The sequence below is a fragment of the Bombus vancouverensis genome, chromosome 2 (genome assembly GCF_051014615.1).
Source record: "Bombus vancouverensis nearcticus chromosome 2, iyBomVanc1_principal, whole genome shotgun sequence".
NCBI classification, from domain to species: domain Eukaryota; kingdom Metazoa; phylum Arthropoda; class Insecta; order Hymenoptera; family Apidae; genus Bombus; species Bombus vancouverensis.
The window spans coordinates 9,006,426-9,027,422 of NC_134912.1; the positions used below are offsets into that span (position 1 = coordinate 9,006,426).

Genomic DNA, 20,997 nt, shown 5'->3' on the forward strand with positions numbered 1-20,997 from the left:
TTAGCGATAACTCGCATGGTATAGACTTCCGAGATTTCATGTTGCTGATGACAGTTGAGACTAATAATTATTGTTTGTAATTTTTTACAACTTACGATTTTGTTTATTTTCTATCACAACAAATATATGTGTGTGTGTAAGATTATCAGCTTCTTGACTAATAAACGTGAGTAATATGTTTGAATCATGCAATCAAGTCTAGTAATTAAAAAATTTTAAAATTCTGTACAGATAAAAAGATGCTTGAAAAAATGTCGAATGTCATAAGATATTCAAAGACAATTAAATAAATTGATGCATGCTATCTTAGAAGAATACGTTAAGTATTATTACTTTCATGTAACGTCTATCTAGTTAAAAAATACTTTCTCTACAATTCCTTTTATAAATGTGTATCTTTCATAAGAACGTTGAAGTACAATTTTTATAACATTTTTTGAAATGCGTACAATGGCGAGGAATGAATGAATCTATCACGGAATTCAATATATCCGTGTCATATGTTTTGCAAAGTATGTAATTTCGAAACACGGATTTCTCATTTTTTAGTTGCAATATAGTTCGTATATCATTGGATTTCCCGTGAGTTATTAATCCTGTTTGACAGGTATTTGATGCGTAAATATCGACGCGATAAACGAAAACCTTTTAAAGAAGTTATTTATGCAAGATTGATATAAAATCCATTAATCTTAATAAAAGATTAATATATTTTGAATAACGTTCCTTATACCTAATACTGCAACATAGATTTATACGTTGATTTTGATTGCGTCAGTATGTGATAAAAGGTATAAAAGTATTTATACGATGTATATTTTTAAATTGTTTAATCATTTTCATGTATTATCTAGATAGAAAAATTGTAATATTTCGGAGTAGCAAACGCGAGTTACAAAAAATATGGAAAACAAAAAATGTTTGTACATTAAGTTACGTATCTTGAAAATGAAGATTGTTTTAACATTTTCATACGACCTGAACAAACGTGTATTTATGTACGTACATATTTTCGTTAATTATCTCCGACTAATTCTATATGTGTACTATATATGTATATATTTTGTTATTAGTTGTATTGTTTGCAATGACAAGATAACATGCAATATTTAGCTTTTAATCGACGAGATTGAAATCAGTATCAAGTTACGATAGATACGCTGACATACGCGACATTATTCAGCAAATCGATAGAACTGATTCATTGTATGATATTGCTTGTTTATTAAAAGAAACCTAAAAAATAAGAAAGTAATCGTATATATCAGATTCATGGATGAAGGAGACACAAACAAGCTATAGATGATTTTCTTCGTGATTTGTTGACTAAACGAGATGTCGTATTTTAGTGAAAATAAATAATATACACTGCATGATACGAATATACTTTCAATGTACGGATCGGTTAGTTTTATCTTTCGGATAGATTACACTGCGCAATTCAGTAGCCTAAATGATCATGATATGTCAATGATAACGAGAACAATACGATATGTATGTGACGTGTCGATAAGTGTGCTCTTATATCGCATTTATTTCCTTTCTTCATCAAATTTTTATCGCGATGAGCTCTATTGTTTTACTCTCAGTTCTCAGAAGAAAACCGGCTTTAAAGGTGAAAGTAGATTTATCTTGTATCTAAGTATCGTAACTATATCGCAGAAGGCATAATTACAAATATGATATTTCTGGATTTATATTTTATCTTTGTTCGATCTTATAGCCAGTGTCTTGTTAAAAATCTAATTACACCACTTGTTATTATTTCTTCTGTGAATCCAATACCTTTCTCTCTCTCTCTCTCTGTCTTTACCTTTTCTTTTCTTTTTTGCCTTTCACTGTAGCCTCTGAATTATTCGAAGTATCCGCTCTTAAAATATCGATTTCTACAAAAGCGCAGACGGAATGAACGATTCAAAGGTTATCCGAGAAAACGAGGACTCTCCAACGGAGAGTGTTCGTGTGAATTATTCGAGAGTGGAGTTTTCTTTCCTTAGGAGGAAGGCTTGGATTTTCATGAAAACCGGAAGGAAAAGTGTCATTTCAAGAGGACGTGGTTCCTCAGAAGTAAGCCCTCTAAGTTCCTTTCTTGTCGCGTAGACACACCAAGTTTTACAAATGAACGTAATTCCTACCTAATTTCTGTACTCTCTATTTGCCAGTTGTAAGTAAATAAATTAGTTTTTTAAAACGTTTACACGAAATAGGGTAGCCTAAGTATTTGATTATTCGGACATTTATAGGAACATCTTGAGATTTCACTGGCATTAGTACGAGACCGACTATCGTGGTTGGTAAAATTTAAAACTAATTCAAATATGTATACAGAAGTTGCAAGATATTTATTGCAAACATATATTATGTATTTAGTAAAAGATTAGTATAAATTGCCTGGTGCTTAAATGTTCATTTCAAACAGATAATACTAGTCAAAGACGGTCTTACCGAATATCGTGGACTATTAATATAACGAATAATCGACTGTTAAAAAAATTTTGTAATATCTGCGGAATGTATACTTGCGCTAACCATCTTATAGTTTCTATATACTTTCCAGATTTGTTTCAAACTTTACGAATATCATCATTACGATAGTCGACTTTCATTATGGTGTTGATGAACTTTTACAATAATTCATACATAACACATAATATATTGCACGTGAAAATTTTCTGCGACGAGCGTTTAAGTACATTGGTGAAACACTGTGTAAGCTTGTAAATGACTGTTATTATTCTTCTTATAATGGCCGCGTGGATCGGTAATTAAGAGTAGTTGCAGAGAATGCACATTGATCCTTTCTAGTGCGCCAGGTGGCACCGGAAACAGGAGCAACACGTGAAGCTCTCCCTCGAGAGAGGATGGCGTATTGATCCTTACAGCACTACCTGACCTGCTATCCTTTTTCAACTCAGTGGCATTATCCTTCCTAAATCTAGCGTCGGTAGGACCATAATTGCATTTAGATTGATCGTATTAAGGCTTCGTTTATTTTCGAGCTTAATGCAGCAAGCGGATATGCAGCTGGAAGAATTTCAATCGAGGCGTTTGGTAGTTTCTTAGATATCGAATCGAAGGAATTGTACATTTCTCTGGCCGCGAGATAACGATTCCAACTAAATTGGGTAAATTTGGTGGCGATTGTACGCGAGTAACATCCAACTTACCGAAAGTCCTTTATCGAGACTTGGAACTGAAATATATATATTATATGAAGTTAACGAAGATATCGAAATTAATCTTCTTGCGATATTAACGTCAAGACCACAATTTACGGCCATTTCACGTAGATATACGTCTTACATTCTTTACGGATCGACAATTCACGTAGGATACAGGATCCTTTCTGTTCTTTTACCGAATGTCACGAACTGGTTGGATATGTTATATTTGATGAACTGTTCTGGATATTGAACATTTTTGCCTATGGATGGACTACAGACATTTTGTAGTCGTATTATTTAACACAATTCGTTTGGCACGTGAATCACATAAACCTTTTTCGCGTTTTTTATAATCTATTTTCTATAATATAATTTTATAATCTGTAGTTAGGCGGCGATATGGGAAGACGTATTTTTAACTGACTAATGTGCAATGTATGAATTTCGCCCTAATATACGAAAGTTGATATTGGAGATTGAACCTGCATATTTAGGAGATCTAGCATTAACGTATTTAACATCTCTCTAGGAATAAATTCATTTATTATGAGCTTTTCTGATTCGATGTAAGACGTTATTTAAGTAACCAATCAATTCCCTAAATTGTATCTATTAATGTCCAATTACTGCGATATATTATTAATTACTCCAAAGGTGAAATGATTCATACAGATGGAACCATTTATATCTCTTTTACTATCGTAGTTGGAAATAAATGTCAAAAGAAAAAGAAATGATTCAAAGAGAATTCTACTTTTTTCGCCATTTCAATCTAATTATTTTTTACGTACGGAAAAAGAAGTATTTTTATTTAACAAAAAAAAGAAAAAAAGGATGAACAGTGCATCGGAAAAGTACAGATACGTCGCTGCACGTGTGAAAAAAATATGCTTCTGAAAACGTAGTCCTCTTTGAACCATTCGTCTCTTCCCTCTAATATTTTTCTTTTGCAATTACAAGAAAAAATAGATATTCAAATTTTTACAGTTAGATGAACTCTGTATAATTCTGATAATGAATATTTTTGTAACCTAGAGATAAGTTCCAAATTATTTAAACTACTCTTGTATCAACTATCTCTATCATAGTCAATGCATAGTTTGCGATTACATCCATATTTTTGGAGCCCAGAAATGGTTTCGTAATTATTTGAAATACATATAGCTGTAACTAGTGTCTAATAATTAATGCATAGCTACGATTACAGGTGACGATTAGCCGAATTAGTGAAATCGATGTAATTATACTGTGCATCGAACTCGGCTGAATTCTCGTATCCGCTTTTACATTCTTACGATATTCTCGTCATTCTTGGGAGCAAACATCTGTTACGAATCGGATACCTTTATTGATTATTCAAATTCAGAGCGGAGGACGAGAGAAGTAGAATAAATGCATGCATTAATTACGATGGCAAACGGCAACGAGTTTAGATTGATAAAACGATTATCGTGCACGAGATACTGTTTAGCTGCTATTTCTCGCTATTTGTCTGTATTCGTTATCATAGAATATAAACGATGGAAGGAAGCTCCATAGTACTTATCTGTTAAACGATAGAAATTTTCAACGTCCGTTTCTTCTATACAGACACGTACGAAAATAGCTATATTTTGCTTCGTTAGGAATGCTTTGTGGATGTAAATAACATTTGCCTTCATCTCTTTGATACTTCTCTAAATGGAAATTACTTTCATCAAAGTCGAACACCAGTTACTCAATTTGCGCTGTGAAAATAGACTTTCACATGTGCAATAATAGCTATTATTATACTTATCATTGGTCTTATTGTACGTGTTCGTTACAATCTATGATCATTGTTCTTATCGAAATTTCATGTGTCATATATGAGTCTTATACTTTCATTTCAGAATCTGATATAACTAAGAGATATAATAGACAAGACTTTTATAATCATCGATTAACTTTTCCTTCTTTCAATAGGCAATTGATTGATAGCACGTTGAATTTTGAAGTTGACTCTCTAGAAATCGAGAAACCTAACTTATCGTTTCTTCCAGCTACGCCCCTCATATACAATGCAATATATACGTGTAATAGATTAGATAGAAACGTAATCTATAAATTGCAAATTTAAGAAAGATCAAGTAGCGATTATTCGCGTAATTTCTTTTTCTCATGTGTGAATGAGCGTTAACGTCGTATTTTCTATTATCTTCCATTATTTGTCGCGTTTAATGAATATTCGATTGGCGGATATTCGATGGGAACTTCTATTCTGGCCGCTTATACCGCGCGATGTGCAAACCAGTGAAACAAATCCGAAGTGGCGATGTCATTACAGATTCAATTTTCCTGTACATAGAACGATAAATACATAGAGAAGAGGGGGGTAGGTGTATCGAAGCTTTGTCAAAAGAGCTGTCACTGATGTATATTCGAAAGTGGTTAACCGTTTGTACAGAGCGTTGCGGATATCTCTGTAACGATGGTTTTCAGCCGGCTCGAGTAAACACAAAGGTAAAATCAAAGGACGATTGATGATGTCGTGTATCCAATCCTCGGCTATTCGGTTTCCTATCAGCCGAGTGTATAAAATGCAATTCCGCGAAAGTAGAAAGGAATTAACGCGACGTGTAATTTTACTTCCGGGGAACGGCGAAAATAATAATTTGATTAAATTGTTGTTCATTCTGGAGAACGTTGTTCGTGGTAGCTTGCGGTGTAAATGATGAATTTTGTTTCAAGGTATAGGCATTGCGTTGCATGTTGAATATGTGACATACTGAATGCAAAAATGAATGAATTCATCGTATTTTATAATTTACTATATAAGAAGCTTGGGGTTTTCGTGGAGAATTCTAAGGTGCTTCGAGGAAAAGGAAAATTATGCAAATTGACGTGAAAATCTGTATGAAGAGTAACTACATACTTAGCGATGTTAGTACTGGGTTTTTATTGATAGTAACACGTTTAAAGCTACTCTATTCTACATTAGTCTATATTATATGATAATAAATACTATTTGTATAAAATGTGTTTCTACTTTGTATGCAATAGGATAAATCAATATATTTTCTATTAATAGTTGATGTAACAGTATGTTACATTTTTTCACATTTTTATTTGTGACACATGGAAGAAAGGAATAAAAGTATATTTATTACAGTTGTAATAAATCGTAATAAGAGGAATACAAATGTAAAAAATCTTCTCTTACGTATGGAAATATTTATTTCATTCTGTTTATCAATTTGTTCTACAACAGAAGCAAAATATTTCATTCGTTGGAGAACACGTTTCATAAATCAGAGCACGATCATGTGAAAGCTAAATATACGTAGGTACGAAGTAAATATTTTTTCGTGTCACAGAAAATTATAGGCTTCATACGACGGGATATTTTTATAGCTGGTCCACAGCACGAAACAATACCATGCTCGTTAAACACAACTCGCGCGAGAATCTATAATAGCCATTTGTAATAAACGTTGCGCGTAAAATTTTCATGCCACTGCTGAAAAATTTAGCGGTAGTTTGACTTGTCACTTTAAAATAGAATATTCTGTCAGCTTCGTAAATTCGCATCATTGGTATATACATATAACGATATTTGCAACGACTAACAAGGTATTTACACGGCATCGATTGCTTTCAAATAAATCACAGTGAATACAAACAGAACAAAACAAACGCAAACGTATCATAGAACGTATTACGATGAAACTGATTCAACTCAATGGAATCGGCATCATACCGATTTATCTCCATAAAGATGCTACCAGACCGATTCGACTTAATGCAGTCGATACCAAATCAATTCAACTCGATGACAATGGTACCAAACCGACTCGACTCGATGAAAACGGTACCAGAACGATTCGACTTGATGAAAACGGTACCAGAACGACTCGATTTGATGAAGAGGGCATCGGATCCACTCAATTCGATGAGGATGGTGCTGCAGCGATCGAAGTTGGTATAGATAGTAGGTATACGATGTTAGTGATGATTCTACTTATCAACTAGACTGCAAATTTTTATGCAAATTTATATCTTCACGGATATAGCCGAAGAAATGGGACGCAAATAGATACAGTATAACAAAGGGATACGCTAAAAGAATTTAAAATAATATTCGGTATAAGTACGTAGTAAGTAAAAGAATACAATACAATAAATAAATATTATATGATATTAATTATATAATATCGGTTGGAATTAAAAAAAATACCACTTCTAGAGTATACAGTGAAAAATTTACCTGGCTGAAAAAATTGCATCTATTGCACTCTTTATATTGTTGCAAATTATTTGCAATTCAGCGGATTTTATACCTTTAAATTCCCTGTAAACGCATGCACATTCGCAATGTTGATATATTGATAGCTTCTCGAGATTTGTAAAATACCTTGTCTTTTAGATCCTTATAATTTTCAAAGTTTCTGCGCTCTTTTTAGAACTAGAGTTCTGATTATCGTAATAGGATCATGCTACATCTAAATTACCATATCAAATACACGCGTAAAAATATACTATGCTGTGGCATTAGATCAGTTACGACGGTAATTCTATGTGTTCAAAACTTTCTGTATTGCTATTGACGATTCTGTGGTATGTGTATGTATTGATACGAAGGTTTCTATGCTTGCGTGAGTTTGTGTACCTTTGAAATTCTACGTGTCGCGTTCAACAGATCCGAACTATCGTGTGTTACTAGTAGTAAATCCGACGTTGTCGTATCGGCTTCACTGGACTTTGTGAAACATATAGACGTCGATATATTAGCGGTCGCTTGCTTTGCTTCCTGCGTACTCAGAATTGCTTGTATCAATTTTACTGTTATCTACATTGGTTTCTTTGATTCTAATTAGCCTTACGTCACGCTTCGCTATTTGACAACATCCTTTAGTTTTCCATTCACATTCAATCACGGCAATTTTGTGGTGTTTTTAATTGAATTATTCTTCACGCCATGTATAATGTAAATTTGCATATTTCTGTATAATATTTCACGAGTCTATCTGACACGGAATTTTCATTTCTTCCTATTTTGAAAAACACGTTAAATACGTCGTTATCTTCCGCTGTTCATTGTTGTATTTTGTTAGGTATTACACCTGGCAAACGTAATTCTAAGAAATAAATTATGTGTGAAATTTATAGAAAGCTTCGTTGGTTTTGTCATTTATTTTCATAAATATTACAAGAGTTCTATTTTTGAGCTGCATCTCGTGTACATTGACAAAGTTTGATAGTCAAGCACAAATTGACTATCATTCCGAGTTTTCCTGTTAGAAATAGTTATGAAAGGATCATTCGAAGCGGATGTAACTTTCGTTCGAGTCGCCGGTAAGAAATCTGGAAAATATATCTCAAAAGTTATTTTGACTTCGTCGAAGTTTACGTAGCATTCTAACAGGAGCAGAGCGGGAAGTTTCGTAAATACTTCGCAGTACGCGCTGAAATACCAAGATTTTCTTATGATCATCGAGATCTTCGAAAAGGATATTTTTATTTAAAAGCAAAGTTTCTCTTTCTAATTTCTATCTTACATAAATAATCTATTATTCCTAATTAACCAACTAGCTTTGATTATCCTATCTACGAAGAGAACCTTGAGATTTTATATTATTTTAAACGATGTTATCGCACTTAACTGTAACGTCTTAAATAAATACGTTTAAATTACTACGGTAATTAAGTTTTTAATTTCTATGAATTTTGTCTATTAAATAAAATTGAAAAGATCGATTCTAGGATTTACGTTGATCAGATATCTTTTATTCCTTTCTTGTTGTAGATATCTTCCTCTCGTAACACCCTGTATACTTGACGATGTAGAGCGAAAGAAACAGCAATTTTTCTCTTAGTCGGCCATTAGAATCTTCGTTAAACTGAAAGTACCACGAAAAATATGTACAGCATAAACACAAACGAATTAACGCCACAGAAATTACAAGCATCCGGCTGCATACTTTAAACTTAGACTTTCACAGCGGATCAGCGTTGATGCTTGGCTCGTGTTGCACAACGCTCGCGCCTTTAGATAGCCTGCAGTATCCTGCGAAACTTTACAAGGCCTGAAGCTATTTTCTGGACTTATGAAAGCTCCGTACGACGTATCCAAAAGTGGCGAAAGATGTTTTGTATCTCATACTTTGCCGTATATCGCTTAAACTTTCAACGAAGAGTTTTACAAGATGGAAGAGGAAAAAAGCGACATCGTAAAGAAAGCTCCGTCGTTTTACTCTGATTCCTTATTTTCGCTAATTCGAGGCAATGTATCTTAATTTGATTAAATATTAAAGTTAATTAACAGGTCGTAAATACAAAGAATTTTTAAGCATGAGTGATTTCACATCTTGAGGTCAATTTTTATGACTTAAGTTTCAAATTAATTATACACGAAATAAGCTCGTTGTTCGAACTATACGTTATTTATGCGTTATCTATTGTGTATTAGATACATTGAAAATTCTAAGACAAGTAATAAATAAATTGTGTTTAATTTTCTTCGACCCAAAAGTACATTTACAGCATCCAATTATAATTTAGCAAAATCCACCTATCAAACATTTTTCCTAATATAAAGATTATTATTTGTCAACTGATAGAACAAGTCGACGTGTCACTTTCATTATATTAAATTCTCTCTATCTCTTTCGTCTTCCTACACGTCGTTTGAACGATGTATCGAGCAGTTTCTCCGCGGAGAGAATTCCAGCGAAGAAAGAAAGGGAAAAAGGGAAGATTCATTTAGCGAATGTGAAAGGGCCAGTAAAAGCCACGTTTACACGGAAAGAAGCAGGGAGCTAATTGTTAGAAGTAAAATAATCAAGGTGCAGTTTTATGTCTCAATAAAATAAATACCTAAATTCACTTCGTAAAATATACTGTACAAAAAAAAAAAAAAAAGAAGGAAAGAAAGAAAAACGATAAGCATAGATCAATCTCCGTCAAAGCATAGCTTTTTAGTATATACGTTGGATACATATCGAAAATAATTCTTGATGCTGTAATGTAAAAATATCGATGGTAACAATAGCACGTTGATCTTGTTCAACTTTTATTTACCGGAACAACATTCTTGCTAGATGATTCACGAAATAGCAGAAAAGGAATAGGAAGGTTCACCAACAATTCATTGGTTGGATTGTAGCATAAGAGAAACGGCGACCACGCCATTATCAGCACGTATGAGGATTTCAAAGTACCTGGATCATGGCCAATTCTGCCGCAAATACTCTCCCCGAACTGTCCTTTACGATTTGTCATCCTATCGCTCGAATTCAATCCAATCCATTACACTCGCGTATTACAGAAATTGCCTTAGCTATATCTGGCCCTTTCGATTTCTCGCGTCCAAATTTTTTCGTCCATGTGACTCGACTATATGCTTTTCCTTTAAAATTCAGTTCTTTGAGTTCTTGTTTTCTAATTACTATAACATCTTTTATTTTGAATCTAATGACTAATTTATTTATTACAGTTTTCCTCTTTTTCAAGATTGACTAGGGAGTTTAGATGCTTTTGGCAAAATTAACGTTCAATTTTATTTCGATCGAATTATGGTTGCATATACCTTTAATTCATTCTTATCGTATCATTTTAATTATGATTATTCAGTTAGATTAGGAAATTTACGATTAGATATGTGGTTTCACCATGACGAAGATCGACTACATTTGTCTATTAGTACGAGACAACATCTAAATCGAATCTTCGACGAAAGATGGATAGGATTAGGAGGACCAATAGAGTAGCCTTCTCAATCACCTGACTCCAATTTCTTAGATATCTTCTTATGAGAATACCTAAAGAATTTAATCTACTTATCAGCAATAAATAAGGTGATAAATTTACGAGTGATACACGAAAGGAATGCTCTTGAAAAAGGTCGGCGATTTATGTTTCCCAGACGTTGACCTTTTGTAGATTGAGATGGAAGGTGGACGCAGCAAATTTCTTTTTTGCGAATGTGAAAGCGAATTTTTATGTTGTTCATCGAAAGGATTGACTTTCGGATTTACGTATCGAGTTGAGTAATAGGTTCGTTTCTTATTCATCTTATTCAAAAATTGTTAGAAGCAAGTGGAGACTCATCTGTTTAAACTCTTTAACGAGAGAGTTACGTTTATAACTTACTCTTTGATTATATGTAGGTAGGTTTTATATAAAAGTAATAAGACTAGATGTACTCTGCTAAAAAAAGAACACTCAATGAATTTATCATTAAACCTAATATATTGGTTAAAGATTACTTTATAGTTGACGAAGTATCAAATTCATTTTTTCATGACATCCTATCTACCAATGAAATTTATCTACGAGAAGAGCAATATCTAGAATACACATGTGATAAGTATGAAACACAGGTGGAACTAAATAGTTGAGAGTAATAGACCATTAGCATTACCTTGGAGGGTTCACTGATGGAATGACCAACCGATCGATATGCTGGGACAGATGCGAAAGTGCATCGTCCCTGATGTTGGCGTAGGTCCAACAGCTTCTAAGCTGTTGTAGATGCTGACGGCGGTACAAAGATTTTTTCCTCGGGAAGGTCTTCTTGTTTGTCATAAATATTGGAAGTCCTCAACGAAGATAAGAATCTCTTAACTTGATAACTTTTACGATTGTTCTACTTAATGCAAAAAGATTTCTTATTTAAATGTTGTTATAGTAAAGTTTTGCTATTTCTTTTATAATTATTTTTTTAAATCTCTGGTTATCTTCAGTTTTCAGTATTCTTAACAGATTCAATTTTTTTAAACGAAACATTCATCATATTATAAAATAACTTTGTCTATTATTTCTAATTATATCGTAGAAAGATTGTATTTAATTAAATCCTAAAGTTACGGTTCATATAACTTGGATCTCTTTTCGGACAAAATATTTCCGGAATAGGTTGATGCAATAAACAACATATCCTCATTAAGCTGAATATTGTTTACTGAATAAAAAAATCAATATTCTCCTCCCTTAGCGATCACCAGACTGCATTATGTCGATATATGAACATGACATTGATGTTCTAAAATAACTATCTCGCCAACAGCAACATAAAAAGCTGCAACTCACTTAACGAGAGTTAGTTCTGAAAAGCAGCTATAACAAAGGTTGTTTTATATCTTTCGTTACATTGAAGATCATTTTATCCGACGATCAGATACGATATAGATCATCCCTAATAATATCGATCCTACTATGTTGCAATCTCATTTTTAACTACTAGAATATACTTCATAATTTAAAAAATTATCAAGGGAAATTATCACGCTTGGTTTATGTGGGTTTTCTGTTATATGTCTGATGAATATAAAGTGTAGAATTACAAGAGATATTGTAATAAGTATTTTTAATGACAAATGTTTTAAAGAAAGCAATTGAGATAAATATTTTATTTGATCGTGACGACATGAAGAGAGGAAAATGAAAAATCCTTTGGCATTTATATACGTGGAAATGGTTCTTGTAAGTCAACAGAGAACCATCATACATTGGTGAGCTTGAAACCCTTCGGAACCTCATATACTTTCACGTATTGAAGGTCTCGAAAGCTCCGGGAATCTCACGATAAAGAGGTGTGTGCCTTTTTCATTGCGAATGTTCTGAAACTCGAGCCCGAATGAAAAGCTTCAGATCGATTGATGATTAAAGACGACTGAAAGAAACACGGTTTCCCAGTATCGAATAAACTCTTCAGTGCCAATGCTATCTTTGTAAAGTATTTATTACATAACATCCCTAATTGATGTAGGGATTATTATCCATTACGTTATTATCGACTACGATACGATATACAATATGTTTGTACAATTAATAATTACGAATCAATATATGTTGCATGTACATGTATTATCCCCATGTATTATTGTTAATTAGGAAAATACTAAAATGTTCATGCATTCGATATTTGGTCTGTAAACTATCACGATGTATAAACGTTAATGGTTTGTGACGATGTTGTAATTACGGTTAATTATAATTACTAATCTTACAAGAATATTCAGATTAAACATCGACGTTACGCAATATGTTTTGTAATTTATATAATACTTGTAATATTATTCCTAACGAAAAACTCGCGAAAACTTGACTAAATTATGTAAAGGAAAACGAAAACTTTACTATTCGCTCGGGTTTCCGCTATTTCGATCTCACAATTTTTAGACGATTATTAAATGATACTTTATAGATGTAAAATTTCCATTCGACCAGCACAAAGATACTTCCTTTACCGTAATTATTCGAGCATCGTAGAGATGGATTTAAAATTTAAGAAGAGAGCGTAGCACGGAAATACTGAGCAAATGTTGTTTCTCCGCGTTAAATATTATAATGTAATCCCTTCTCTCGAATTTAAAGTCTCGCTAAAACGCTTATTTTTCTCGGGGCGCGGAACGTGTTAAGCTCGAGGTGAATTGAAAGTTACAGCCTCCCAGCGCGGTTAGAGATCCGCGTGTTGCCGAATAAACACGCGGAAATAAGTTCCTTGCGGGTAATGTAATTGAAGTTGAACCAGCCTTATAAATACGGACGAGTAAGTTTCTCATGCGTACTGTGACTTAACAATTACGCATGACTCTCTTGAGGATATTGTCGCGGCGGAGTATTTACGAAACGAAGCTTGAACTGTAAGAAATCACGATATTGTTTATTTTAAGACCACCATTGCGTTAAGTACAAACTGCTTGAATTTATACGAGGAAAACATTGGAAAATGCCAGTCCGATCAGTTGCCTGTTGCACCGAGCCGTTCTATAGCTTCCGTCCATTTCGTTGTTTTTTTTCCTTGGCAAACAAATGATCCTCCGATTCGTTACTTTGCCAGCGAACTTTCTTAATTAGTATATAGAGGAAGTTTGTAACTCATAGCGTTCGCCATGAAGTTTCGAACGTTACGTGTAGCTTTTGTTTTTTCTTGGTTTTGTCTCCTTAATTCGAATTTATCGTGTCAGACCGCGGATGTTTACGCGAATTAACGTTTTTAAGAACGTTACTAAAATAATGAAATCTGAGCAGACATTTGTTTCGGTCACTAACTATTTTAAGTAGATTTCGGTTTAATTTTAACTTGTCTTTCTTAACTTTTAATTTTAACCATATGTTGTTGTTCAACGATCGTTTGTTAAATATATAAAGCTAATATATACTCTGTTTTACTTCCTAATATAAAGTTATGTTAAATCACTTGAATCACTTATGTTACTTCGTTTAATAAAAGAGGCAGATTATGTTTATTATATTTCCAGCGAATCCAATATCCAGTAATATCGTAAAATTAGTTTAACGTACTTATTAGTTATAAAAGAGTTTGGTGAAACGTCACGGAACTCGATAATTTCCTCTTTTAACGCGTTTTAACGTCGTTATAAAACGAGAATACACGTTTCATCCGCTTTGATGTTGCCACGAAGCTTTCCTTCATATGATTTCATGGCTTTTCTGATTTTTAATTTAATAAATATGCGTTATACGTGTATCATTATGAACATGATAATTTTACTATAAATTTCCGATTTTTAACTTTTCTTAATGTTCATCAGGAACTTATAACAATGTCAAATTTAAATGTGTTTTTAGACTCCTTTTTACTTGGCTCAAGTTACCGACGACATCGTCGATGATGAAAAGTATACTTTAAGGTACTTTCTTCCAGAATAAAGGTTCGTAAACGCGTACGAGAATTGTATGCAATTTTACTACAGTCTTTGAACTATCGTAAAGTATAAAACCAGTGTACCTTCAACTATTATGTACGTTTTTACGTATGTACTGAAACAGCAGAGTTATAAAATCACAGACGATTCGCGCAAACGACAGTTTGCTTTTAACATGAACTTGTTATAATACAAAACGTTAAACGCCGCTCCTTGTCACTTGTAATTATTTATAAATATAAGCAAGACATTTTGTGATAATTTATAGATACGATATGAAACGTATTACCAAGTATTAGGTTGTCCGAAAAGTGTCTTTCTTTCTTTTTCTTTTTTTACAACAGTGCACCTTTATACAAACGTGAAACCAAGTCAGTGAAATGTCGCGGTGTTTATCTCAACAGAACAAAATGGATCGTACGTAATTCGACAAAATAATATAAAACTAAAAACGTTGTGCGTCTACTATTTCCTCATAAAACGAAAGAAACTTTTTGGACAACCTAATATCTTACGGTTTCCATTGCTTTTAATTTTACTCGTTTTTAATAATTACTGTAAATTCTTAGTCTTTTAGCAATTTAAAAAAAATACACCGATTAAATGTTCACGTTATTTCATAATCAACGTAGAATGCTTATATAGGTATAACGTAAAATAAATTTAACATTCTAAATTGAAGCATTCTACATTGATTATGGAATAATGTGAACATTTAAGCGATGTATTATATATAAATAAATATATATATATATATATCATTAGATAAGATTTGAAGTTTTCTTGATAATCCAAAAAGCTCATTTATACATTTAACATTGTTACTCTTGCTTTATTCAAATATGGACAACTGAGTAATCACTTAATCTAGAAGTGTACAGTAATTATAGAATTTATAAACGCAGTTGCTTTTACATAATCATAGCTTTAATTTGTAGGAATTTGGATAGCATTTATGACGGATTTCAATTATATTCTTCGAGAGAGATTTAACGAGTTTCTTCTTAAGAAAATAAATATATTCCCTTACGGAAGATTGAACAGCATTTTTGTCGAATTCTCATCATGCGGCCTGAAAGCATTCAATGTCTGTGAATCGTTCAATCCATGTACCTTCTCCGCAAAAGTGAATGAACTTTTAAAGGGTTATAGATCGAAAGGGTTACGTATTTCTCTCGAGGGAGCTTCTCAGATTGTATTTTTAATTTAGACCCTACTTATTCAAATTACTGGCATAGTTGTCATTCATAGGGAAACTTTTCGTTTAAACCTAACAATTTTATGCGTCAAGATTTTTTCAAAATACCAAAAGCTTTTTTGTTTATTGAAACGAAAGTGAGATTGAGACACGAAAATTCGAGAAGCAACGAGATCTTAATGAATCCGTTATGCTAATTTTCGATGACTAATAAACTTCTTTCTATAAATTACTCCATGAGAAAAAAATTCCAGTAGTGTGATATCTAATGACATTGAAGATAAAAGAATTCCTGTCCGTTCTATCTATCGTTCACGTTAACACTCGATTTCATATTATATCGAAAGCAAACAAATCAATCAAATAATTCGTTTCGTACTTTTATTGTAGTATTTTAACGAAACATTTATCATTATATCTATATTTATACAAAATTGTTATCAAATCAATTTTTTCTTTTGAATAATATAAGTAAAATATAAATATGTTTGATAGATAAATGGCAGGTTGAAGGTATCTTTGAAATTCGATAATCTTCGAACTGAACCATTGTATACGAATATTTGCTCGAATGTCTTCGAATAGTGATTTTCGGTTGGATGACTACATTGCACCATTTCGCTGGTTTGCACTGGCTCGCGTTTCGGTTTTCCACCGAAATACAATCGACTAGTTCAGTTTGTCTACGATCCCAATCGGCCATAGTGCTTTTTCAATGGTAGTTTCCAAATAAAAATGGGAATCCTATTCCTGAAATTGTCCTCTTGCAGGAGAATCGAAATTTCTATTTTTTTAAGCGATCTTTCTTTTGATCTTTTCATTTGCTCCTTCTCTATGGTTTTTCATTTCTTTAAAACTTAAATTCGCTAAGAAATATCCATAAACTATAAATAGTTTATCTCACGAGTCAAAAAATCTATCAAGTTTTTGCACTTAAGTAAAGTGATTTTTAACGTTGAATAAACGCGAACACGCAAAATTAACCACGAGTGAATATTACATTGTTGTTATTGAATATCGAACCTACTCGTAAATTGATAACAGACGAATAGTTTAATATACACGCAGTGTGTCCGTTTGAAATATATGCACGTGATTTTTGTATCAGAAATACGAAAAAATATTTCAGTCGGATGTCGTCTGACTTCATGGGGGAAACTTAACAAGATATTTCGATCTTTTCTTACATTCTTATTTAAAGAAATTGCAATCCCAACATAACTTTTTTAAGTGGAACCATACATTCTTTCACACACAACTTAATGCATTTTTTAATTCTCTACAAAAATGTATTAATCTATTTGGGTCGAGAAATGATTAGCCAAAAAGATATTTTAACTTCAATCTTGGAAAACTTATCGTATGAAAGACAAGGAAAAATACAAACACTTGTTCTTCAATAAAGAATCAGAAAAAGTCATCGAGTTGCGTATAAAAACTGTATGGTTTTATTTTAAAAAGTTACATCTCTTCAAATAAGAATATAAAAAAATATCGGAATGTAGCATCGTGGACGAAAGACCTAAGAGATATCGGGCGAACTATAAACAATGTCGCGAGAAAGCCAAAGTGTCGACAGGCTCGACAATGTATCGTCAGTCCTTCAATCGAATAGTTTCGCGAGAAAGGTCTGCATGACCCTGGCCACGAGCGGTTGCGGAACACGTATGTGGCGAGGCTAAGACAGAAGACAAAGGGATGCTAAGAGACAAAGACGAATTAACAATCGATGTCAGTTGAAAAGCCAGAGCGTTAGTTGAGAAGCCAGAGAGTGTGAATCGAGAAGTCAGGGAGATAGTGTTGCTAGTGTCACGTAAAATAAAAAAGAAATCCAAGATGAAAATAAAGAAAGAGAGAATTTATTTGCTAACACCTTGTTTATACTAATAGTTAGACAGTTTACTTCCGAACTCCAGCCGTGACTTTCCAAGACTGAAGCTCTTACAACTCGACTTTCGATCGGATCCGATTCTTTTTCCTTTGTCACCCCTCAATATCCCTACTATCCACGCGTTTGTTAGGCGTCCGCGACCGTTGCCACGCACGCCTTCTTCTCGAACATTCGACGGAAGCACCGTTGGGATATCGATGGCTCATTAGGCAGTTCGCTTCGGCGATATACATTGCCGCCACATCTTTATCTCTGTCATCGGTCTATCAGTTTTGAAGTGTACCACTAGCGTTGTCGAGAAAGTGTGGTCCGCGTGAGAGAGGGCGTTGGATCCGTAGTGACGAGAGTTGCAAATTAACTATCTAGTTGTGTTAATTATAATACGTTATTATGATTAGTTCACGTTAAACAACCATTGTTTCCTGTTTAACCAACATCTGTTTAATCCATTTATTGTAAATAAACTAATTGTAGTAAAGATCCTACAGAAATATCTTATTAAGTTTACCCCACGAAATCAAACGACTTCTAACTGAAACATTTTTTCGTATTTCTGATACTATGTTCTCCTAGATTAATAATCACTTGTATATGTACTCGTAGAATAATAATCACGTGCGTACATTTAAAACGAATGTACTGTATATCTGATACAGGTAAAACTTAGCAATTTTACAAGGGTTTGGGTATCTGTAACTGAATTGCGAGTTGATACTTGCTAAACGATAGTTGATCTTTGATCTGAATATCACTCGCACCCCTCCATACGCCAATGATGTGTCTTCTTCTGATACGGGTACAGCGTTATCTGAACTTACGCGGGTATTCACCTTTTCGGAAAGGTCGCGGTATTCCTCCAGGTCATAGACTTTGGCAACTTGCGCTATTACATGTGTTTTCCAATAATCGTTCGGAAATTCCGAGTTTATAACACGTCTCGGGCTATTGAGTTGCGAATAAATGAGAATTGAAAACTTTAAAATTTTAAAAAATTAACATTTCAACTTAAAAATGATGTTCTTTACGTTCGTGCTATAATTTCTACCGACGAAGACTCCGCGTAATTTTTTTAATGTGTTCCGAACGGAACATTTTTGTTCAAAAACGATCTAACTAAAGGGAGAGTATGAATTGACCGATCGCAATATCGTGCGTTGTTTAAAAAGTTGCGAATCTATTATACTGCGTGTTTATTTATCCAATTAAGATACGAGCTAACTCGCGTGTAGACCGATGGATATACGACATTCGCGCAATTCTTTGACCAAGAGACGATTCCATGAAGTTTCCCATTCACTGTTAAAGGACCACCGGAATCACCCTAAAAGAACACGTTCAATTTTTGTTTTCACTATAAATAGAGTAATTAGACTGCGAATGTTCATGGGCATTTGTATTTCTTTAGTTAGAGAAGTAGAACTTAAGGAGAAATTTACTTATGTAAAATGCGACACTTTCGACCAATTTTACGTATCTTTGTATATTATGTGCATTCTATGGGTTTTTGCAATTTTAAACTCACTGTAAATGTATGAACACCCGCAGTCTAAATGTATAAGAACATGTAATTAGAAGATTAGTTATTAAATTGATAGTTGAAATATTTACATCGCAATGTCCTTTCACAGTGGTATTATCGTACGCACAGAGCTGTGTGTTGTGGATAACGTTCTTATACATTCGGTTGCAGTAATTTTGGTCAGCTACTTTGATATCCACCCAGTGCAAAAGCTTTGTCATTTTTCCTTCATACTATAAATTATAGTTAGAAATGATAAATATGGTAGTTAGCGTTAATAAAATTCATTGTCATATCGATCGAAATTACCGTGAGTGTACCAAATCCAGAAACTATAGCTGGAGCGTTAGTTTTGGCGATTTCTCCCGGGGAGGGCATGGGCACGAAAGATACTAAACTAGACTTCACGAAAGGTTTTTTCACCTGTACGAAATTCTTTCTAATTAATTTAATCGTAACTCGAATGTCTGCATTTATTTCGAGTTTAAAGAATTTGCACATATGTGTGTGTCGTAATAAAATTACATGCCTTGATTAGAGCAATGTCGTTCGCATAGGCATCTGTGGCATTGTAATTTTCATGAACATAAGCGGTCTCGATCTGATGTTTCGAAGTTGGCATTCGTAGATCAACTACACCGGCAACAACTACCACCAATTCCACCGGTAGCCTGTAGTGAAATCGTATTTTAATCGAGGATTCTCTATTATTTACCTGTATGAAGATTTCGTGGTTTACTAGGCGATTAAGTAATAACAAATAGTTGATTTATTTATGATAATTCGTCGATGTCGATCGAGTTGAAAAGAGAAATAAATTTGTTGTTTCTTTCTTACGCTGTGACGCAATGAGCAGCAGTTATAACGTAGCGTTCGTTGAGAATAGATCCGCCGCAGAAATGAAACATAATTTTTGCTACTTGCAGCGACACCTGATTACAATTAAAATCATTTTACAGATTTTCTTCTGTTTTGAATAATTTCATGAAATATATATTATAGGAAAAATAGAAATATTTGGAATATACCTGGTAAGGAATTTCACCTGGTTTCGCTACCTTTCCGTTTATGATTCTTGGCGTGGGTCCAGCTGTGGTAATAACAGTAATAATTAGCATAAAATTATATCATCCTATTGGAAAATAAAATATTATAAAATTCCATGGTTATAAATATAACTTCGTGAACTTACAAAAAGATTATAATTATTGAAAAGAATAATAGAGAATTCTGTACAATTCTAAAAAAAGGATAGTGAAATTATTTATAAAACATTAAAGTATAGTAGTAAGTATTAATCATGGAAGATATTTGTACGACTATATTTACCATTTGTCAAAGCGATCAAAGGTAAAAGCAAAAGTATACTGAATTTCGCCATCTTGTCCTCTGAGCAATGTTACTCCAATATGCCTTTCATTTATATATATGTATACTGATTTTAAAGATTAGATAAATTTGCAATAATCATTAGATATATCAGCACATCATCATCATATCAGGTATGTCATTATTCGTAAGAATGATTCTTTCAAGAGAAGTTAGATAATGTTAGATAAGCAATATAGATAACACATAAACGTAGTATAATAATG

At 33.2% G+C, this 20,997-nt stretch overlaps 2 protein-coding genes and 1 long non-coding RNA gene across 3 annotated transcripts in view; 2 read left to right on the forward strand and 1 right to left on the reverse strand.

Annotated features, from left to right (window-relative positions):
- Positions 1-20,997, forward strand: part of hwt (SH2 domain-containing adapter heavyweight) — a 244,732-nt gene that overhangs the window by 25,522 nt on the left and 198,213 nt on the right. The gene's annotated exons all lie outside the window — the stretch shown is intronic.
- Positions 54-4,298, forward strand: LOC143303726 (uncharacterized). The gene is made up of 2 exons (XR_013060318.1): positions 54-1,615; positions 1,845-4,298. It is a non-coding gene; the product is annotated as an uncharacterized LOC143303726 (long non-coding RNA).
- On the reverse strand, positions 17,418-20,794 carry LOC117166433 (chymotrypsin-2-like). Its single transcript, XM_033350398.2, has 7 exons — positions 20,732-20,794; positions 20,431-20,492; positions 20,240-20,334; positions 19,932-20,073; positions 19,712-19,825; positions 19,492-19,635; positions 17,418-19,204 (listed from the first exon to the last, which is right to left on the reverse strand). Exons 1-7 carry the CDS (start codon positions 20,781-20,783, stop codon positions 19,061-19,063), a joined length of 753 nt encoding a protein of 250 aa, XP_033206289.1. The 5' UTR covers positions 20,784-20,794; the 3' UTR covers positions 17,418-19,060.

Excerpts from the sequence above, each read along its gene's own strand:
- LOC117166433 (XM_033350398.2), bottom strand. The coding sequence starts at position 20,783 with ATGGCGAAATTCAGTATACTTTTGCTTTTACCTTTGATCGCTTTGACA. Across the intron at positions 20,335-20,430 it reads CAGGTGAAATTCCTTACCAG|GTGTCGCTGCAAGTAGCAAA; the intron begins GTATATTCCAAA and ends AATTGTAATCAG. Across the intron at positions 19,205-19,491 it reads CTGTGAAAGGACATTGCGAT|GGTGATTCCGGTGGTCCTTT; the intron begins GTAAATATTTCA and ends GTGTTCTTTTAG.